The 24,147-nt window shown below is 40.5% G+C and overlaps 1 protein-coding gene across 1 annotated transcript; it reads right to left on the bottom strand.

The window, feature by feature from the left end:
• Positions 1-1,413: 1,413 nt before the first annotated feature.
• On the bottom strand, positions 1,414-11,846 carry LOC125481532 (ubiquilin-1-like). The gene is made up of 4 exons (XM_048593221.1): positions 11,641-11,846; positions 6,308-6,402; positions 2,099-2,361; positions 1,414-1,628 (listed from the first exon to the last, which is right to left on the bottom strand). Exons 1-4 carry the CDS (start codon positions 11,844-11,846, stop codon positions 1,419-1,421), a joined length of 774 nt encoding a protein of 257 aa, XP_048449178.1. The 3' UTR covers positions 1,414-1,418.
• Positions 11,847-24,147: the final 12,301 nt, after the last annotated feature.

Raw genomic sequence — 24,147 nt, 5'->3', positions numbered from 1 at the left:
TCACTTCATCGTAGCCATCTTCCATTCTAACACAATCATTCCCACTTCTTCTTGCCTTTTTCCCTGTCTGCGTTTGCTAAAGAAATTGACACATCTTTCCGCAGATGCTGCTGAACCTGTTTCCAGCATTTTTGGTTTTATTGCAGCTTTACAGCAACTGTAGAATTATTTGAGAGTTAACATTTCATATATACAATTAGCTTTTAGCATTCACAGAAATGTAATCTAAGAAACATAACAGCACACAAGGTAGCCATTTAGCCTATTAGGTTCATGAGATATTGACAAATACAACATATAGTCCAAGCACCCAGATCAGATGTAGCACAGCTAGATGAGAATAACAATCTCCATGTGCCTCAGCCCAAAGTTTGGAACGAATTAATTTTCTACATGAATCATCTTCAGTGTACAGTAATCTCTTGCAGCTTATTTGGGAAGCTGTGGTGCAGTGGTAATTTCACCGGACAAGTAATCCAGAACCCAAACTGATGCTCTGGGTAGAGGAGTTTGAATCCCACTATGGCAGATGGTGGAATATGAATCCAATAAAAGCAAGTCCAATGGCAACCACATAACCACTGTTAATTGTGTAAAAACCCATTTGATCCACAAATGACATTTAGGGAAAGCAATCTGCTGTCTTTTCCTGGTTTGGCCTACGTGTAACTCCAGACCAACAGCAATGTGACACTTAACCAGCCTATGAACACTCGGTTCGCACTAAACAACTGCACCTCCCAGTCGCAAACCATTTCAACTCCCCCTCCCATTCCTCAGACATGTCCATCCTGGGCCTCCTGCAGTGCCACAACGATGCCACCCGAAGGTTGCAGGAACAGCAATTCATATTCCGCTTGGGAACCCTGCAGCCCAATGGTATTAATGTGGACTTCACAAGCTTCAAAATCTCCCCTTCCCCTACCACATCCCAAAACCAGCCCAGCTCGTCCCCGCCATCCTAACATGTCCTTCCTCCCACCTATCCCTTCCTCCCACCTCAAGCCCCACCCCCACCTCATACCTACTAACCTCATCCCGCCCCCCCCTTGACCTGTCCGTCCTCCCTAACTCCCCACCTACACTCACCTTTACTGGCTCCATGCCCGCCTCTTTGACCTGTCTGTCTCCTCTCCACCTATCTTCTCCTCTACCCATCTTCCCCTCTCTCCTTATTTATTTCAGAACCCCCTTCCCCTCCCCCATTTCTGAAGAAGGGTCCAGGCCCGAAATGTCAGCCTTCCTGCTCCTATGATGCTGCTTGGCCTGCTGTGTTCATCCAGCTCTGCACCTTGTTATCTCATGACAAAAATTCAGTCAGTTTGTAGTTAAGTGTTCAAGTATGCCACCTGCTTTAATAAAAGAAAAATCAGGGCACAAATACAGTATTTCCATCCAATTAGGATGCTGAACTGGAATTAAAAAAATTTTTCTTCCTGGTGAAGGAATGACAATGATTGCTTACTTACCTGTTCTTGGGCAGCATTTAACATTGGTTCCTGGATGTCAGTGTACATTCGCCTTAAGGCATTATATCCACCTGGGATACTTTCTAAGTTGCTAAGTGCTCGGTCTTGGTTTCGCATCATTTCCTGCATCATAGCTGGATTTCGAGCAAGTTCCAAAGTCTAGTTGGAAAAATGACAACAGTTAAACTAACCAGGCAGACAAAAGTAGTGCATGCGTTCAAAAAGACAAATTAAAATATGACCAAAACAGTAGCTCTTTACACAGAATTTAGACTCAATGAAAATTATGCTTGCATCAATACACTTGCTAAAATGAAAACATTTTTAAAAAACCATCTATTGCAAGTCTCTTAAATTTAGTCCCAAAGCATTTGAGACAAATAAAATTGTACTAAGTATGGGCATATGCAGCAGAATGAAAAGAGGCAATTCAGCCATTACAACTGCTCCTGTCTTTTTTCTCTCTGGGAATTCTTGAGGTTTTCAGGAGACATCAACTTGTTGACATATTGAGAAGGGAATTTCATTTGCTTGGTAGAAAGAACAGAGTACTTTTTGCAATGCAATTTTTATTGATTTTCAGGACATGGAAAAAAATGTAATCTCTTTACTTGCTCATTCTGACTTACTTGTCTCATTATGTCTGGGTTATTAAGCATGTGACTAATCTCTGGATTTCGCTGAATCAACTGCTGCATCTGTGGGTTAGTCACAATTAATTGTCTCATCATGTCAGGATTAGACAGCATGTTCTGTACAAACGGGTTTTCCATTATCTGAGACATCATTTCTGGATTCGACATGAGCTGTCGTTGCATCTGAGTCTGTAACTCCAGGAAGTTGGATGAATTCAGTCCCAAGCTGCTCAAACCTGCAAGTCCTCCCAATCCACCTGGAACACACAAGATAACAGGTCAGTGCTGGAATACAACACATCAAATACGTCAAACAAGTTCAATTTTTTTAAAAAATGTATGTTGCTTTAAGTGCAATCTCAACAGCATCATAGGTTCAGCTAGCTTCCACACACAACCACAAATGAATAAACCTCAGGAGGAATCTGCTGCACTGCGTGGAGTCATAGCAAACAAAGATTGTGGGAGACGAATTATCCCAGCCACAGGACATCACTGTAAAAGTTCCTAGGCCCAACCATCTTCAGCTGCTTCATCAACGACCTTCTACCATTAAAAGGTCAGAAATGAGTAAGTTCACTAATGATTGGATAATGTTTGGCATCATTTCTAATATGTCAGAAGTATTCTGTGTCCATATGCAGTGATACCCAGGCATCATGCAGGTTTGGGCTATAGATGGCAAGTAACAGTCATGCCACACAAATGCAGAGCAATGACTATGCTCAATGACCATTGCATGATGTTCATTGGCTTTGCTATCAATTCATAAATCTGGAAATAAAAAAGCTAGTCTGGCAGGAACCAGGAAACCATTGTCAATTGTTTAAAAAATGTGGGTGAAGAATTTCTTTTTACAAAATGGGCTGACTGAGCCAGCAATGTTTTGCCCATCTCTAGTCTCCCTTGACAAAGTAGTGGTGACCTGCCTTCTTGAACTGCTGCAATCCATGTGCCTGTTGGGATAGGCCCACAATCCTTCTACAGAGGGAGTTTCAAATTCTGAATGAGCAACATTGAAGGAATGGGGATAAATTTCTAAATTTAAAAAAAAAACTGAAAGAACTGCAAATGCTATAAATCAGGAACCAGAAAGAAGTTGCTGGAAAAGCTCACCAGGTCTGGCAGCTTCTGTGAACAAACATCAAAGTTAACGTTTCGGGTCTGGTGACCCTTCCTCAGAACTGATGGTACCTAGGAAAATGTTGGGTTATGTCCAGAAGATAGGGTAGAGAGAGGGGGTAAGGAATAAGCGATAGGTGGGGATAGAACCCAAAAGAGACAGAAGAACAGTTGGACAAAGGAGTTGATAACAATCTAGCTAAGAGGGGGAATAGCTGTTAATGGGGATTATTAGTGGCTAACAATAGGTAGTGTGAAATAGCAAGCTATGTGATAACAAAGCCTGGTGAGTGTGGTAGGGGGCTAGGACATGGAAGAGTTCACAGGCCCTAAAATTATTGAACTCGATATTGAATCCGGAGAGCTGCAGGATCCCATGCGGAAAATGAGGAGTTGTTCTTCCAGCTTGCACTGAGCTTCGTTGGAACACAGCAAGCGTGAGACAAAGATGCCAGCCAGGGAACAGGGTGGTGTGTTAAAGTGGCAGCAACAGGAAGCTCAGGGTCATTTTTTTGCAGACAGAACATAGATGTTCCACAAAGCAGTCACCCAATCTACGCTTTGTTTCCCCAATGTACAGGAGAACACACTGCGAGCAGCGAATGCAGCCAACTAGAGATTGTGGGAACTGCAGGTACTTCTAAGTCAGGGTCGTAAGTGGCTTGCAGAAAACCATGCAGGTAATGGCATTCCTATGTATCCAATGGCCTTGTCCTTCTAGATGATAGTGGTTGAAAGTTCAGAAAGTACTATCCAAGGAAGCTTGGTAAAGTTCTGCACTGCATCTTATACATGGTGCACACTGCGGCTGCTGTGCATTAGTGCTGGAGAGTGTAAACAGTTGAGGATATGGTGCCAAGGAAGTGGGCTGCTTGGTCCTGATTACATCAGGCTTCTTCAGTGTTGTTAAAGCTCTAAGTATTCCAGATAAATGGGAAGCATTCCAGCACAATCATAACCTGTGCTTTGTAGACTGTGGACAGGCTTTAACAAGTCAGGTGAGTTCCTCACTGCAGCCTCCGACATATTTTTGTAGCAACAATATTTATTTGGTTAGTCCGGTCGAGTTTCCGGTCAGTGCTAACTCCAGGATGTTGGCAGTGGAGCATTCAGTATCAGCAATGCTATTGAATGTCAACCAATAAGAGGTCAATTCTCTTGTTGGAAAGCGTAATTGCCTGGCATTCGTGAGATGCAAAAATAGAAATTGCTGGAGAAATTCAGTAGATCAGTGGATTCGAAGTGTTGACTCTGCTCTCTCCATAGAGGCTACCAGACCTGTGGAGTTTCTAGCAATTTCTGTTTTTGTTCCAAATATCCAGCATCTGCAGCTCTTTGTTTTATTTTAACTTGCAATGAAAATGTTACATGCCACTTGTCAGCTGAAACACGGATATTGTTTTATTTGGGCATGGACTGCTTCAGAATCCAAGAATTCACATTGTAACAAAGTGCTGAGTGGTGGCTAAAGAGGGGAAGAAAAATCTGCCAGGCTCACCTCGTCTGGTCTCCACGTGTCTCGAGACCCACGGCAATGTGGTTGACTCTCAACTGTCCTCAAATGGCTGCACAAGCCATTTAGTTTGAGGGCAATTAAGGAACGGCAACAAACTCTGGTCTAACACCACCCAAGCCCCGAAAATAAAGGTTTAAAAGAAAAAACTTGCCAGATTAGGTGCAGTTCCAACAACTTTCATGAAGCTTGACTCTCTGCACAACAAAGTAGCCCTTTGATTGGCATCCCATTCATGATGTTCAACATTCACTTCCTGTACGACCACCATCAACATCAACAAGATGTGCTGCAGTAACTTCTCAAAGTTCCTCTAACAGCAACGTTCAAACCTACAATCACTATTGCGTAGAAGGTCAAAGGCAGCAGATGCATGGGAACAACACCATCTGGAAATTCCTGTCCAAGCCCTTCACCATCCTGACTTGGAACTTTGTTACTGTTTCTTCACTGTCACTGGGCCAAAATCATGGAACTCCCTAACGGCACTGTGGGCATCTCTATTCGAAGGACTGTGGTGGTTAAAGATGGCAATTCATTATTACCATCTCCAGGATGTGTTAGAAGTGGGCAATAAATGCCAAAGATGCCCACATCCCATGAACAAATAAGCAAAACATAACACCAGGGTAGGCCAGGGTACAGCAGGTCTAAGTGAGTCCAAAGACAATAATTGACTAGGTTACACATGAATAACAATAGCACTTCCCTAACATATGCAATCTGATTCACTGTGTTTAAACAAGACAAAAACATTTCTAACTTACACCTCACCCCTTTATTTTAGGAAAATGCTGATGGTTGCACCTTATTCCTTGGCTAAACAAGCAGGAAGCTAACAGCAACTAGATCCCTGTTATCGCGACTTATGTGGCTATAAGAAGCTACTTTCAATTTTCCCCTCTTTATGCCTTGGAGCTGGAAGATGGGATGTGGTGGTGAGAAAAGTAACATAAGTAGCTTTACTTTCCCCAATGCAAAATTTAATTTGTTGTACATGACAGATCATAGTGAAAAAGAACACACCTTAAAAGAACATAAAAATTAAGACCTCTCAAGGCGCAGAAGCACAAGCAAAAGATGGAGCTTGTCTGATTACATTCAAGGATCAGAGGAAAAATTGCACAGTCCCTTCCTAAATTATCCTAAACTGTTTTCCTCGCATTCCTGTTGCCCTATCCAAAAGGGGATAATATGACAGTGCTTGTAAAATGCACTGGATCAGGACGTGGGAGATTTGACACACTGGTTGCCCTGGTCAAGTTTTCTTGGCTTTGTTTATAAACTAATTCTTTCCCAATCTCAAATGCAATCTGCATCAATTTCAACACAGGATTGTAAAAGCACTTTATATTTACCAAATGAAGACCAACAATCATGGTAATGAAAAGGTTCTTCTCTTGCTGTGGCAGCACATTCAGATCTAACCTACTTTAATGAATAATGAGATGATTTGGAAGAGAATTTAGGGCTTACAGTACTGAACAGTCTCTTACCACTCAAGCCACGAAGCTGTTAAGCTGGTAGCCTACTCATGACTTATTTAACTTTCTATTAATGAGACTTACCAAGGCTACTGGTAGTTGAGGCCGTACTACTGGATGTTGCTGAAGTAGCTGCAGTACTGCTTTGGCTGTCAGGTTGGCTCTGTTGCTCTGGAGGCCTTAAAGACAATGGGAGACTTTTAGAACAACTTTTTGTTTTTTATTTGTGGAATGTGAAAGCTTTAAATGTTGATTACAGTGAAGTACATTTTTGCTGAGATTATGGAAAACTACACATCTCAGACATTTAATTTCAGCTCAAGCAAGCCCAAATTTTAGTAGTAAGGTCTCTTAACTTTGTGCCTTAGGTCCACATCAGAACAGCATCTTCTTTTACTGCCAAAATTCACTGGACTCTGAGGCGGTTCTGGCAGATTGGAAAACAGCAAATGCCACAGCATTTTTAAAAAATGGAGGCAGACGAAAGGCAGGTAACTACTGGCTCATTAGCTTAACCTCTGATTGGGGTAATTATGCTTGAATCTTTAATCAAGGAAGAAATAGCAAGACGTCAAGATAGAAACTATTCCACAGGGCAGATGCAACATGGGTTCGTGAAAGGCAGGTCACGTTTAACTAATTTACTAGAATTCTTCGAGGACATACCGAGCACGGTGGATAACAGGGAATCAGTGCATCTGAATTTCTAGAAGGCATTCAACAAGGTGCGCACAAAAGGCTGCTGCATAAGATAAACGTGCACATGGCGTTACGGATAATGTATTAGCATTGATAGAAGACTGCTTAACAAACATGAAGCAAAGAGTGAGGATAAATGGGCGTTTTTCTGGTTGACAAATCAATGACTAGTAACGTGCCTCAGGGATCAGTGTTAGGACCGCAACTGTTTACAATTTACACAGATGACTTAGAGTTGGGGACCAAGTGTAATGAGTCAAAGTTCACAGATGGCACTAAAATGAACGTGTATGGCAAAGTGTGCAGAGGGATTATAGGTAAGTTAAGCAAGTGGGCAAGGGTCTGACAGATGGAGTACAATGTTCATAGATGTGAGGACATCCATTTGGTAGGAATAACAGCAAACTCAGCTATTACTTAAATGGTGAAAAATTGCAGGTGCAACAGGTAATTAAGGCAAATAGAATGCTGTCCTTCATTACTAGAGGGATGGAGTTTAAAAACAGTGAGGTTACACTGCAGCTGTGCAGGATGTTGGTGAGGCTACACCTGCAGTACTGTGTGTAGTTCTGGTCACCTTACTGGAGAAAGGATATACTGCACTGGAGGTTCACTAGGTTGATTCCGGAGTTGAAAAGGCTTACGAGGACAGACTGAGTGAATTGGGAGTATACTCCTTAGAATTAAGAAGAAAGAAGGGGAATCCTATAAAAACATATGAAATTATGAACGGAATAGATAAAGACAGAAGCAGGGAGGCCATTTCCACTGGCAGGTAAAACTAGAACTTGGGGGAGCAGATTTAGGACTGAGTCAAGGAAGAACCTTGCCAAAGGGTTGTGAATCTGTGGAATTCCCTGCCCAGTGAAGCAGTTGAGGTCACCTCACCAAATGTTTTTAAGGCAAAGATACATTTTTGAAGAGTAAAGGAATTAAGGGTTATGGTGAGCAGGCAGATAAGTGCAGCTGAGTCCACAAAAATATCAGCCATGATCTTACTGAATATTGAAGCAGGTTCAACAGGCCAGATGCTCCTATTTCTCACCTTCTTACTGCAAAGTTCTATTTCCAACACCTGCAACCATATGGTCTCAAGAGATCTTATTTTAAATGCAACTTCTCAGCAATAATGTGTTCTGGGCTAATGCCCAATCGTCAACGAATGGGTACCATCATTTCTGATAACATCCCTGCAGTCGGCAGACAGAGAACACTTCCAGTCTGTCAAGACTGGATTAAACCCAAAGCTGAAGATATAAGGTCTACTGTTTTAAGAAATGGAGTTGAACCCTACGTTTTCCTTTCAAAATCCTCAACTCCTAATGATGGTTATTCTGGATGTCTAAATGACTCAGTGCATTATAAGCTAAACACACAACTTCCATGTTTTTGTATATGTTCCTTCATAAGTTGGAATCGTAAGACAAGATGCTTTTTAGCTTTTGTTCAGTTAGTGCTCTTTCGCAAGAGTTGAAGAAGGGAGGGTGACTGATGTTATTAAGTGGACTTTCAAAGAGTTTGTTCACTAACAAAGTTAAAGTGCATGAGATTAAAGGAGCATCAGCTGTATAGATGCAGAATTGACTAAGGGACAGAGAACAGAGGCAGGTTGTTGTTTCTCAGGCTGCAGGGTAGTAGTGTCCTCAGAGGTCAATATAGCACCTCTGTTGTTTCAATAACTTGAACAATAACTTGAATATTCACTTTCAAACCAGGTCAAAAACAAAAGGGAACATCTTCCTGTTAGGCTCATTGCACATCTGATTTTTTTTTAAAAAAACAAGAACATTCCCACTGATTATCTCGGCAACCAAAAGCAATAAATATTCAAATACTAATATTGCATCAAATGTTCTACAATTGCTGCTTTCAAATTGCAATAAGGACAGTAACTGAGGGGAGAAATGAAACACAATCCTGTGGCAAAAATGGGTGAGAAGACATTTAGAACAATTCCCAAAGCCAAATGACAAACTTGTTTTGTCTCCAACTCTTTGGTATGTTTAACCTCTACTTCTGAGGAGGAATGAGAAACAGAAGTAGCTACTGCTGAAGGTTTTGCACTTAGCATGCACCAGCAAACATGGCCCTTTTCAAAGCAGACAAGTTGCCATGACTCGATGGCCTGCATTTCAGGGTTTAAAAGGAAGCAACTACAGAGACAAGAGGATCCAGAAGTCACTGGATTCTAGGAGGTTCCAGTAGATTGAGAAACTGGCATTGTGATGCCCCTGTTAAAGAAGGGAGGCAAAAAGCAGGAAACTACAGGTCAGCTAGCCTAAAATCCGTCAATGTGAAAATGTTAGTCCATTTTTAAGGACAAAATAGTCTGAAATTTAGAAAAAGCTTAACATTATCAAACACAGTAAATATGGTTTTGTGAAAGCGAAATCATGTTTGACAAACCTGTTAGAGTTTTTTCAAGATAAAACTAGCAAAATTCATAAAGGGAAATCGGTAGTTAGTGTATTTGGATTTCCAGAGGGTATTCAATAAAGTACCACATACAGGTTTATTGCACAGGATAGAAACTCTCAATATTGGGGGTAATATAGTAGCACAGATTGAGGATATTTTAAACACACAGAAGATAGAGCTGGGTTTAATGGGTCTTTTCAAGTTGGAAAAAATGCATGGTCGGTCCTGTGGCCTCATTTATTTGGCATCTATATTTATGACTTAGGAGGGGCAAGTGTGTGATGTATCCAAATTTGATGATACAAAAGTAGATGGAAGGGCACGCAGTCATGAGGACATAAGGAATCTGCAAGAGGATACATACAAGTTGAGTGAACGGGCAAAATTCTGGCAGATGGAGCAGACTATTAATTAATGCAGACTCCAAAAAAAGTGCATAGGGATCTTGGTGCTCTTTTGCATGAAGCATAGAAGAGTTAGCACTGCAGGTGCAGCAAATGGAATTTTTGCCTCATTGCCAGGAGTTGGAACTTAAAAATAGGGGAATCTTATTACAACAGTACATCATGTTGGTGAGGCTACACATGGAGCACCGTGTACAGTTTTGATCCCTATACGAAAGGACGTACCTTGTCATGGGCCAGACTCAACCCCCTCAAGACATATCATGTAGATAGCCTAAGCCCCAACTTTTATTTCATTTGAAAGCAAGTATAAGATGCAACATTCCAGATGTTATTTGATTGGTCAAACTACTAGGCTTTAATCAAAGCACACTTTATTCTTACCACGATTAAAATACAGACAAAAGATGAACTAGCATAACTTTAACTATGAATTTACTTAACAAAAAATATTTAACTATTACTCATCATCAACTGCTCCAATATAACAGCATCACACAAGCACACTCTTGGCAAAGGCAAATTCAGCAAAACAGATATGGTCACTTGCTATCTCCAGTCCAGAAGAAAGGAAAAAAACTGAAAGAATGAATCTAACAGCAGAGATAGAACTCAAGCTTTTTGCAGCAGCAGAGAGAGATCCATATCTAGCAGCTTCAACAACTGAAAGCAAACTAAAACCCTGGGTCTGAGAGCCTAACTCCACCCACACATGCTTCTTTTGTCTAGATTTTTTTTAAAAAAAAATGCTATTTACTCTGCTTTCCCTAGGGCAGATACCTTAGCCCAGGTTTACAACAAGCCTCTTCAAGAGCAACAGGATAGAACAAATCCCTCTTAAAGGCATATCTCATCACAACTGACATACAATGTAGTTAAAAGACTATCTACTAGGTTGATTAAGAGGTGAAGGTGACAACCTATGAAGAACAACCAACAGATTACGCCTTTGGAATTTTGATGGTGGTCTTATTAAAAATCTCAATCTTGATTGTTTTAGTAATGTAGATGTTAAGATGATGCTTTTAATAATGGAGGGATCTTGAACTTAAGGACCCTAGTTAGAGAATAAAGGGGAAAGTCATTTAAAACAGAGATAAGAAATTTCTTATCATCTCGCAGTAGTGAATATTTGGAATTCTTTACCATAGAGAATTGGAGAGTCTGAATCACTGGAAATATTTAAAGAGGAAAGATACAGAATCTGTTTCTAGCAGAAGCAGCATCATTAACTAGGGGCCTGACTTTAAAATATTTGCCAAAAAATAGATGATGACATCAGGAAAAACTTTGTTTTACATATAAAAGCAGAAAGTTGCTAAGAACTGCAAATGCACTACTTGAGAAGGTGGTTAAAGCAGATTCAATAAGAGAAAATTAGATAAATATTTGAAACAAATCTTGCAGAACTATAGAATAGAAGCAGGGCATTGTGGCCAATTGGATTGCTCTTTAGAGCCAGCACAAGCACAATGGGAGAATGGTCTTTTCACTGAAGTGACTTGGTGGAGATACTACAGGCAAAAAATGACATCGCACTATTTAAATCATTGAAACATTTTTCAGCCAGCCATTACATCTCCTACTCAAAAGTAGATGCAAACAGTAAAGCAACTTCCAATATACTCAGCAGCATTCTCTCAGCTGCACTGGTTCATACTGCCTACAATATGCATCAATATTTAAGTTCTATTTTGATGTGCTTTCGCCCATTACCTCAAATGTAGCAATTCTAAGCAGAACTGCACACAATAGGACAACAGAACTGCTTTGAAATGGAGATACTAAGCACAAGTTATTTCAAACAGGTCTTCAGAAATCGAGGATTGTACTCTGATCAGCCAATTTGCTTCCACTGTGTTTGAAATGAATTTCATTACACATTTGCACTTTTACCTGTTTTGAGTTTTGATAACTAAATGAACTGTTAGTCCATCTTGTATTCCATGCTGCGCAAGTGTGTCGATGTCTTTAAGGATTTTTCCAGCAAATATTAGCACAAGTTGTTCTGGTTGTGCCTTGAATCGCTTTGATATATCTTCCTTGAACTGGTTAAAAAAAATATATAAAGTAATTACTTTGCGAATAATAATCTTTAACATCTAGCTGTTGTTTCAGACAAATACAGATAAGTTCAGGCGGTTCCTGGGATGCAAACGGATTCCATTCTTGGGTCAGTTGGCAAGTCAATTTGTACGCAATAGAGGAAATAGAACCATAGAATCCCCACAATGTGGAAGCAGGTCATCAAGTCTGCACCGACCCTTTGTGTATTTTGTGTAAAGCATTGCTGCAGTCATGCTGGAAATGTGAAGTGACATTCTGGAGTCTTACAGTAAATTATGAAGTGAACAATAAAGAAATCATAACAATTCTGGAATTATGCATATGATTTTATCATGCAACACGAACGTGTTTAAATAATTGATTATACAATTGTTACAACTGTTGTCAGCGCGAAGTGGTATGTAAAAGTATTGAGAAAAAGGAATCGAAAGGAAAAAAAAACCAAACCAATCACCTTCACCGGGATTTGGATACACAGAACCAATATTATCTTAATCTTCGCAGAAACTGGTTTTACTAGCTACCATGACCTAGGATTACAGGTAAATTTGAAATTTATTTATCAAAGAATACTAATAATAGCATGCTACAGATTAACAGAGACTATATTGCTAAATAAACTTTATAAGCTCAGTGCTGCGCTGGAGGTGCGGGCGGTGTGAAGAAAAAGTATTATACATTCCAAAGGGGCTTGAAATTAGCACAAACCTACTAGTCTGAGGTTGGTATTTCCCATCAAAAAAAAAGGATAATCTAAGGATGATACATGCTCATGGCGCTTGCATGTGAAGGTTATGAATTGTCACTTGAACTATGGAAATACATTCAATGAAAACAAACAACTTAAAATGTATATGGAATTAGCACTAAGCTGAAAATCAGTAATGACAATGATAAAGCAATGTCAGGTAATAAAGTTAATACAAATAAAAAGCTGAGAGGACATACACAAAGTCTAAACATCCTTGAACATTGGAACAGCCATGCAATGTATATAAGATAAACATTTTAAACCGGAAAACAAGAAAAGTACTGTTTGTAGAGCGTGTACAGGAGAAGTATTGATTAAAAGGTAACATTTTCACATCAGCCAAGCACCCTGGACTACGACATCTACTGCAGCATAAAACAGCTCATTATTCAACACCCCCCTCACTGTAGTCCTATTAGGACTACAATGCCCACCCATTTCTACAAATATAAATAAAAGTCAAAAAACTGCAGATGCTGTAAATCAGAAACAAAAACAGATGTTGCTGGAAAAGCTCAGCAGGTCAGGCAGTATCTGAGAAGAGAAATCAGAGTTAACATTTCAGGTCCAGTGACCCTTCCTCAGAACTGATGGTAGCTAGGAAAGATATTGGTTTATATGCAGAAGATAGAGTGGGGAGGGGGTAAGGAGTAAACAATAGGTGGGGATAGAGCCCAAAGAGTGAGAAGAGCAGTTGGACAAAGGAATAGATAACTATCTGGCTAGGAGGGTGAATAGCTGTTAATGGCTAACAATAAGTAGTGTGTAATGGTAGACCGTGTGATAAAAAGGCCTGATGTGAGAGGTAGGGGGCTAGGGCATGGGGGAGTTCAGGCCTTCAATTATTTAACTCGATATTGAGTTTAAGGCAGCTGCAGGGTCCCCAAGCAGAAAAAGTGAGGTACTGTTCTACCAGCTTGCGCTGAGCTTTGCTGAAACCCTGCAGCAGGCCTGAGACAAAGATGCTAGCCAGGGAACAAGGTGGTGTGTTAAAGTGGCAGGCAACAGGAAACTCGGTCATTTTTTGCAGACAGAACATAGATGTTCCACAAAGCAGTCACCCAATCTACGCTTTGTTTCCCCAATGTACAGGAGACCACATTGTGAGCAACCAATACTAGATGATTATGTGAAATGCTGCTTCACCTGGAAGGTATGTTTGGGCCCTTGGATACCGGAGGAGGGAGGAGGTAAACGGGCATCCTATCTTCCGCATATAAATCAACATTTTCCTAACTACCAGAGTGTCACCAGGCCCGAAATGTTGTTAACTCTGATTTCTCTTCACAGATGCTACCACCTGCTGAGCTTTTCCAGCAACTTCTGTTTTTGCTACAAATATAAAAACAGCTCCCAGTTCACTGGAACTGAAGTTAAAATACAATCTTCTGCTCTATTACCCATTACAGTGACAATTCTGAACACAAATCCTACTGCAAAATACGTATCTATTGCTTTCAGCTTGTTTCTTTGAACAAAATGAAAGTCTTCTTTATACATTGAATCTTATACTAATATTATTTGCATTTTCACAAAAACACATCAGTGTCCAAATTTAAATCCACCATGTGTCATTTCAATTTGTTCAAAGAATGAAAGAATCAATGAATCAGAGTGTCCAGTACTGTCTTAAACCAAATCAAAAAGTATCCCATCTCATCAATCCTAGGCTGTTTCAAACATTTCAAAATCAAAATAACCCCTGTAGAGGATGTCCTAGGAATGAGCCTTGTCAGTAAGCACAAACTACAACAAAATAAACACTTTGGACATAAATTTGATGAAAAAAATACTTGCAGAAATTCACACTGGGGCAATAGACAATTTAAACAAGCATTGAAATGCTATAATCTGCAGAGGTGCATCATTCTACAGTAAAGGCAAATTGCAGAAATCCAACAGAAACAGAAACAGAAACAGAAACGAGAATGAAAATTTTGGGCCAGTGATACCAATACTTGCAGATCCAGGCTACAATAACGTAGCAAAACCCCAAAATACTACAGATGCTGTAAGTCAGAAACAAAAACAGCAGTTCTGAGGAAGAGTCACCAGACCCGAAACACTAACTCTGATTTCTCTTCAGATGCTGCCAGACCTGTTGAGCTTTTCCAGCAACTTCTGCAAAGTATATCAGACTGAAAACCAGAGACAAGTTCAAATTCCACAATGGTAAGATGTGAAGTTAGATCTGTAGTCTGACTTGTGAACTCACTCCAGAAAAATATAATAGCAGTGCAGTTTCATAAAAATCCAATTGGTTTGCTAATATCCTGAACACAGTAAGAATAATAAATTCTGGAAATGCTGAGCAGATCATGCAGCAGCTTCAAAGCAGAAGTCAGTCAGGTGAATTTCAGGGATAAAACACTTTCTTTGGACTACGGATTCTGCTTACATGCTCTGGCCTACTAACGGCACTACTTGATTAACATTTGGTGCTTTCTGCAGACGAGCAAGACACACAATTGTAAAAACAATTGCTAGAAGGCTACCATTCAGGGGTAACTGGGGTCAACAATAATAGCTTACCAGCATTGTCGACATCCAGGAGAACTTTAAATTATAAGTACTGCAATGCTGCCTCTTCCTTTTTGTATTTCAGATCTGCCATTCACTAGGTCTTTGTTTCCCCAATATGCGTTTGCCTATACTTCTGTACGCATTTAAGGGGAATGTAGGCAATCATTTACGAGAGGATGAAATAAACAATTAATAGAAGATTTCAATGAGGAAAAAAAAATGGAAGAAACCAGAGGGGAGCATAAACAACAGCATGGACCAGTTGGGCTGAATGTCTCATTAGTCAAGAATCTACCCATCTCTGCGTGCTATTAAGGCAACAACCCACCTCCACTGCTCTGGGAAGGAGTGTTCCAAAGATGCTCAAACCTCAAAAAATAATCCTCATCATCTTAAACGGGAGATCCATTCATTTAAACTGTGTCAATTAGTCCTAATCTCTCCCTCAGCAACACACCAGCACCCCAAGCCCCAGTCATTTATCAGTTTTGATGAAGGGTCATCAACTTGATTTGATTTATTGTCACGTGTACCCAAGTACAGTGAAAAGCTTTGTCTGCAAGCAGTACACACAAACCATAGTAAGCAAGGACATACAGATTATAGGGTGAAAAAAAAAACTGGGACAAAGTGAAGCATACAGACTACACAATGCAGGATGTACTCAAGGCAAGTTAACAAGATCAAGATTATTCGGAGTTAGAGAGTCCATTCATCAGTCTAATAATGGTAGGGAAGAAGTTGTTCTTGAACCTGCTGGTGCATGTGTTCAAGCTTCAGTATCTTCTGCCTGATGAAGGAGGTTGTAGCAGAGGATTACTGAGGTGGGACTTTGATGATGTTGGCAGCCTTTCCGTGGCAATGAGAGGTGTAGGTGGAGTCCATGGATGAAATATTAGTTTCCACGATGAATTATGCACACAACCTTCTGTAAGTTTCTTGCAACCTGGGCAAAATAGTTGCCGTACCAGGCCGTTATGCACCCAAACTGTATGCTTTCTATGATGTAGCTGTAAAAGTTGGTGGGGTCCTTATGGACATGTCAAACTTCCGGAGCCACCTGAGGAAGAAGAGGCATTGTTGTGCCTTCTTGACCATTGCATCTATGTGGGAAGTCAGAGACAGGTTGCCAGTTATCACCACCCCTGGGAATGTGATGGTCTCAACCCTCCCGACCTCCACTCCACTGGGGGGTGGTGTCTGTGCGTGCGGGGGTGGGGGGCATGTTCTCCTTCTTTCTTTCTGAAGAGAATGATCAGTTCTTTTGTTTTGCTGACATTGAGACGGTGGGTTTGTTACTATTGTACCATATCACCAAGCTCTCTATCTCCTTGAAGCATTAACTATTTTTCCATCCAAGATGTTGCTGAGACTTTTCAGCATTTTGTTTTTGTTTCAGGTTTCCAGCTTCCACAATATTTAGTTTTCAAAAGTACTAATTAGCTGAGAATTGTTGTGGAACATATGATACTGTAGAGTTTGTTCTCGCTCTTCCCAAGCCCCATCTTCTTTCTGTAATTTTACTAAACTGTCTGATTAGATCTGTCTCTAGGAGTGACAAGAGTACACATGGAAGCACTCACTTTTTCCTCTTCACAGACAATTTATGACTCCATAAGTACTTCAACATTTTCTCTTTTTGTTCTACAACCGAATTATTATTCTTGAAATTTTAAACTACTTTAATCGCAGGCTACCCTGAAGAGTTTCTAGTCTCAGTCAATCAGTGCTGACTAGAATTTCATCAGCAATGTCAGTTTCCCTTAGTCACTGCCAGTGGCCATGTTTCATGCACACATATCTTTCTGTAGCACCTAGACCTCAGTCAGGAGCCACTGGATGAAGCATCAAAAGTGGGATTTTTCTCATCTGCATGATTCAACTACTTGCTGCATGAAGTCATTGAACCACAAAACAGGCCTAGTTTTTACCGAAAACAACAAATGCAGGAGATCACAACGGGTCAGACAGCATCCACGGAGAGAGAGTAAGCCAAATGTGGAGTCTGGATGACTCTTCAGAACTGAACTGAAGTGTGGAGGGGGCAGCATTTATGCTTATAGTTGGGGGGATAGTTGTGGCGGTGATGGGGTGAGACTGCTGGTAGAGAAAAGATGTTGATAGTTCAGGTTAAGTGATCTAAATGTTAGAATGGCAGAACAATGGCGTGTCTAACTACCAGACTTCAAAGAGAAAACAGTTCCACTAGGGTGCAGGGAGGAGAGAGAGAGGACATGATGACACAGAATGTAACAAGTAAAGCTAAAAGAAAGAGAATGGGAGTTCGTTCACAATTTGAAGCTGTTGAACTCAATATTGAGACCAGAAGGCCATTAAAGTGCCTAACCAAGTTTTTAACCTTGTGTGGTGGTTGGTTGATCCCAGTTTCAGGATTGTTAAAAATGCCTGTTTGGACATTTGGAAAATAAGAATTAGATTCTGTTGGAGTAATTTCCTATGGTCAAGTAAGTCACTTAGAAAACTCAGAGGTTATAGGTGAAAACTAACCTTTTGAGTAAGAAGTTATAAAGAAAGAGAGTCATTTAGCATGGAACCAGACCTTTCACTCTAACACGTCCATTCCAACCAGGTTTTCCAAACTGAATTAGTCGCATTTGCCTGAATTTGGCCCATATCCCGCTAAACGTTTCCTATTCACGTACTTGTCCAAATGTCTTTTCAATGTTGTAATTGTACCCGCCTGTACCACTTTCTCTGCCAATTCATTCCACATGTGCACCACCCTCAATTAAGTGGATAAAACTAGACATTGGATGCATTGAGGGTAGTTATTCAAAATTCCCTGAATTCTCAATGTTTCTGCAGTCTGGGAAACTTTGAATAAACATCTCTGTCAAAGAACAGAAGGAAACAAAGGAGAAAACTGAACAGCAGTTAGCCCAATGTCTGTCATTGGGAAAAATAATTATAGATTCCGTTTACTAAAAAAGGAGGTAGTTGCAGGGTATTTAGAAAATCACAATACCAGCAGCTAAAATCAACAGCATTTACTACCCACCCCCAGTTGCCCTTGAGAAGCTGATGGCGAGCTGCATTCTTGAAACATTGTAGTCCACGTGCAGTTGGTTGAACCACAATGCCCTTAGGGAGGGAATTCCAGGATTTTGACCCAGTGACAGTGAAGTAACGGCAATATATTTCCAAGTCAAGATGGTGAATGGCTTGGAGGGGAACTTGAAAGTGATGGTGTCAACAAACTTAAGATTTTCTCTCATACTTGGTACAATAGGTTCAGGTTTTTACATAAAGATATATACTTTTAATAAATCTGCACATTAAGCATCAAGACTCACATACTGAATTTTATAATCTATTTAGTCATCTCAGTCAGGGGCAGGTTACATGGTTATTGTTCCAAAAATGTCCCTCAATCCTTAAATCTTGCAACATATTCTTACTATGGTAGCAAGTCCAAATATCAACAAAGTTCAGAACGGAATATAGCACTTACTCCATAACAATTGTTCAAAGCAAATCGTATCCATCCACAAATAACATTTAATTGTGCCAAAATAATACTCATCCAACAATATATTTCACTAGTCACCAGTTCTGATTTGCCATTGTCATCAGAAAGTTTCTATTTATTTATCCACAATCATACCTATCTCAAAATATTTCATGCAATGAATTACTGCAAAAACATGAGCTAAAATATTGGAATCAAAACAGTAACACAGATGGGCATATATTTGTATGCCACCATTCATGACCTCATGATGTCATCCCAAAGTACCTTACGGTCAATAAAGTACTTTGGAAATGTGCCATTTTTTGTGACATAGGAATGGAGCACATGTATTCCACATTACAGCATCAGCCTTAGTTCAGTAACAGTACTCACCTGTTAGTAGTTTGTGGGTTCAAGTACAATTCCAAGTTCTAAAAAATAACAAGCATATAAACTAGATACTTCAGTGCTGGACTGAGGAAGTGTTGAAATGTAGGAGGTGTCATCTTTCAGACAGGATATGAAACAGAATCCTAACTGAAAAGGGAGCAGAGGCATTTTCCCAACATTGTTGGTTCAGAGATGAATACTGACCACAAAAAAAATCAAAAGCTATTCCTGGAGAATCTCAGGTCTGGCAGTATCAGTGGAGAGAAATCAGAATTGATGTTTTGGTTCTAAAGAAGGGTCATTGGACCCGAAACGTTAACTGCTATCTCTCCACAGATGTTGCCAGACCTGCTGAGTTTTTCTAGCAATTTCTGTTTTTGTTTCAGATTTCCAGCAGAGTTCTTTTGGTTTTTTGTTTCTTAAAAAAAAAAAAAAATTGCTCGTTTCTCTTTTGCTTGTTGTTAAGTCTTGTGTAGGAATTAGCTGCTGCATTTTCCTATATTGCAACTGACTACACTTCAGTTGTGAAGCACTTTGGGACACCCTGAAGTTGCTAAGCAAATTACAGAAATTCAAGTTTTTACATGCACACTTTATCTTCCTCAGCTTTTCTAAAGTTACACAAGACAAGAACCCCACAGAAAGTCACTTGGTGCTCTGTTAAAATGAAGAGCTCAAAATGTTCAAAAGTGGAGTTGAATGAACAATTGGTAGAACAGACTAAAACTGAACAGCCTACAGTCCCTCTATTTGTCTGTTCCTACAGTTAGCTGGTGTATTCAGCAGCATGCCTCCTTACCAGAGTACTAAGCCTAATATAAAAACTGTAAAACATTTACCTCAAAGTGAGAAACATCTACAACAGAATCCAGACCCAAAAATAGAATACTGTCCCCTTGATCACAAGATGTAAACATTTCAACTATTTGCAAGCAACAGGCATGACAGTAGGCAAACTACACAGTGATTCTCTGTACAATACACCTCAGATAAGGGGGGGGGGGGAAGATAAAGATATACAAATCACCCTTTTAATAGTTCTATGTCAAGATGACAACCATAGCAATTAAAAGCAGAGTAGCAAAAACATTTAATCAGATTTTATCTTACAATCTCAATGACTAGAGGCACAACATAAATGATCTTAAGAATACAGTAAACTGCAAGAGGATGACTAAAGAAAACAAAAAGGGCCTATTAAGGACCATAAGAGTAATCTGTCCATGGAGGCAGAGGATGTGGGCATTGTTACTACATAACAAAGGAAGTATTAAGGGATTTAACATCTTTGTAGAGGAATAAATCATATAGATATGAAATGCATTCTAGACGAAGAAAAGTAAACTCCTTACCATAATTTTCTCATCCTCTTTGATTATAAGGGTTGTGCCAGAGGTCTCTTGGACAGTATATTTATTTTGTGGATGTGACTGTCAGTGGCCAGGTCAATTATTTTTCCCATTCCTTAATTAACCAGGAAGATGATGGTGAGTCACCTTCTTGAACCACAGTAGTCCATATGGTGTGGTCTCACAGTGTTGTTAGGAAGTTAATGTTGGACCATTGTTTAAAAAGAAAGGAACAGATGATAATTACAAACCAAGCTTTGTGAGATGGGGAATATCACTGAAAGTTTTGAGGGAATCTGAATTTAGAAAGATAAATCAGTTCCAAACCCCTGCAATTTTCCTCTGGAAAGTCATGTTCAATTAAACTGATTGAATTTTGAAGTGGTGAAAAGGAGGGTTGATGTTGGCCAAGGCTTTTAAATATCCAGCATGGCAAGGTGGTAAATTGGATATAAGATTAGCCAAGCAGCAGGAAGTAAAGTGTAATCATTGACAGATGCAATTGAAAGGCTGTTTCCAGCTGGGTTCCTTACTTTTTGTGGTATATATCAATGATTTGGACTTGACTGCAGGGGGTTGCAGATTATACATACAATGTCAGCGGGTCACTGGTGAGACAGACCGCATACATAACTGTGCATAGAACTGGTCATCTTATTTAAATGATGAGTATAAATGCATTAGAAGCAGTTCATAGAAGTTTTATTAAACTAACAACTGAAATGGTGGGCTGTCTTATGAGGAAAGGGTGGGCAGGCTAGGCTTGGACCCACTGGAGTGTACAAAGCGGCTCAAAGTCAGAGTCATAGAACTATACAGCATGGAAACAAACCTTTTGGTCCAACTTGTCCATGCTAACCAGATATCCTAAATTAACCTAGTCACATTGGTCAGCATTTGGCCCATATGCCTCTAAACCCTTCCTATTCATATTTCCTATCCAGAGGTCTTTTAAATGTTGTAACTGAATCAGCCTCCACCACTTCCTCTGGCAGCTCAGTCCATACACACACCACCCTCTGCATGAAAAAGTTGCCCCCTAGGTCTCGCTTATATCTTTTTCTTCTCACCTTAAACCTGTGCCCTCTAGATTTGAACACCGCCACCGCAGGGAAAAGACCTTGGCTATTCACCTTATCCATGCCCTCATGATTTTATAAGCTTCTAGAACGTCACTCCTCAGCCTCGAAAGCTCCAGGGAAAATAGCCCCACTCTCAGCCTCTCCCTATAGCTCAAACCCTCTGACGCCGGCAACATCCTTGTAAATCCCTTTCAAGTTTCACAACATCCTTCCTACAGCGGGGAGGCCAGAATTCAACATGGAATTCCAAAAGTTCCCTAACCACTGCAACATGACCTCCCAACTCCTACACTCAATGCACTGACCAAATCAAGGCAAGCATACTAAATGCCTTCTTCACTGTCCTGTCTACCAGCAACTCCACTTTCAAGGAACTATTGACGATGCACTCCAAAGTCTCTTCGTTCAGCAACACTGCCCAGGACATTACCATTAAGTGTGTAAGTCCTGCCCTGATTTGCCTTTCCAAAAAAATGCAACACCTCATTTATCTAAATTCAATGCCATCTGCCACTCCTCAGCCCATTAGTCCATCTGATCATATTACTCAGATAATACTTCCTCAAAAAACTCAAGCTGGTAGACACTATTTCCCATGCACAAAACCATGTTGACTATCCTTAATCAGGCCTTGCCTTTCCAAATATATGTAAATCCTGTCCCTCGGGATTCCCTGTAGCAACTTGCCCACCACAAATGTCAGGCTCACTGGTCTACAGTTCACTGGCTTTTCCTTACCGCCTTTCTTAAATAGTGGCATGTTAGCCAATCTCCAGTCTTCCTGCACCTCACTTGTAGCTATCGATGATACAAATATCTCAGCAAGGGGCCCAGCAATCACTCCCCTTGCTTCCCACAAAGTTCTGGGGTACACAGATCAGGTCCCGGGGACGTATGCACCTTTATGCATTTCAAGACGTCCAGCACCTTTCCTCTGTAAGATGGTCATTTTTCAAGATGTCGCTATTTATTTCCCCGTGTTCTCTATCTTCCATATCCTTCTCCACAGTAAACACTGATGCAAGATTCTCGTTTAGTATCCTCCCCCATCTCCTGTGGTTCCATACATAGGTAGCCTTGCTGATCTTTAAAGGGGCCCTATTCTCTCCCTAGTTACCCTTTTGTCATAAATATATTTGTAGAATCCCTTTGGAATCTCCTTAACCCTATTTGCCACAACTATCTCGTCCCTTTTTTTGCCCTCCTGATTTCCCCCTCGAGTGTACTCCTACTGCCTTTATACTCTTCCAGGGATTCACTTGATCTCTGCTCTCTACACCTGACATATGCTTCCTTCTTATTCCTGATCAAAACCTCAGTTTCTCTAGTCATCCAGCATTCCCTACACCGACGAGCCTTGCCCCTCACCCTAACAGGAACATACTGTCTCCAGACTCTCTCTCATTTTTGAAGGCTTCCCATTTTCCAGCCATCCCTTTACCTGCAAACATCCACTCCCAATTAACTTTTGAAAGTTGTTGCCTAATATCATCAAAATTAGCCTCCCTCCAATTTAGAACCTTAACTTTTAGATCCGGTCTATCCCTTACCATCATTAGTTTTGAAACTAACAGTATTATGGTCATTGTCCCCAAAGTACTTCCCTATTGAAACTTCAGTCACCTGCTCTGCCTTATTTCCCCAACAATAAGTCAAGTTTCTCAACTTCTCTAATAGGTACATCCACATACTGAATCAGGTAATTTTCTTGTACACACAAATTCCTTTCCATCCAAGCCTTTAACACTATGACAGTCCCAGTCGATGTTTGGAAAGTTAAAATCCCTCACCATTACCACCCTATTGTTCTTACAGATAACGGAGATCCCTTTACAAATTTGTTTCTTAATTTCCTGCTGATGGTGTGTGTGTCTATAGTTCAATCCCAATTAAGTGATCATCCCTTTCTTATTTCTCAGTTGCACCCAAATAACTTGCCTGGTCGAATTCCCAGCAATATCCTCCCTAAATTCAACCATAACGTTATCCCTAATCAAAAATGCCATTTTCCCTCCTCTCTTACCTCCCCTTCTACCTTTCCTATAGCGTCTATACCCTGGAACATTAAGCTGCCAGTCCTGTCCATCCCTAAGCCACATCTCTGTCATTGTTATGACATCCCAGTCCCATGTTCCCAACCATGCCCCGAGTTCATCTGCCTTACCTATTAGGCCTCTTGCATTAAAAAAAATGCAGTTGAATTTCAGTCTTATCTTGTTCTCTGCTTTGTTCCTGCCTGCCCTGACTGCTTGACTTGCTCTTTTTCCCCCAACTGCACTAGTCTCAGACTGATCTCTTTCCTCACTATTGCCATGGTTCCCAAACTCCCTCTTCCCCCCTACCCCCCTTACTAGTTTAAATCCTCCCAAGCAGCCCTAGCAAATCCGCCCGCCAGTATATTTGTCCTTTTCCCAATTCAGGTCCAATCTGTCCTTCTTATAAAGAAGATTTCCACTCCAGAAGAGATTCCAATGATCCAAAAATGTGAATCCTTCTCCCTTGTACCAATTCCTCAGCCACACTTTCATCCGCTCTATCCTCCTATTCCTACCCTCACTAACTCTTGACACCAGGAGTAATCCAGATATTACTACCCGAGAACGTCCTTTCTAAACTCCTGCCTAACTTCCCATATTCTCTCCTCAAAATCTCATCCTTTTCTCTTCCTACATCATTTGTACACATTGGAACTACGACGTTCTCTTGGTCCCTCTCCCCTTTCAGAATATTCTGCACCCTCTCCAAGATATCCTTTATCTTGACACCAGG

Source organism: Rhincodon typus, unplaced genomic scaffold (genome assembly GCF_021869965.1).
Source record: "Rhincodon typus isolate 14 unplaced genomic scaffold, sRhiTyp1.1 hic_rhity00002513, whole genome shotgun sequence".
Taxonomy (NCBI): Eukaryota; Metazoa; Chordata; class Chondrichthyes; order Orectolobiformes; family Rhincodontidae; genus Rhincodon; species Rhincodon typus.
This window is presented reverse-complemented; position numbering and strand designations above follow the sequence as displayed.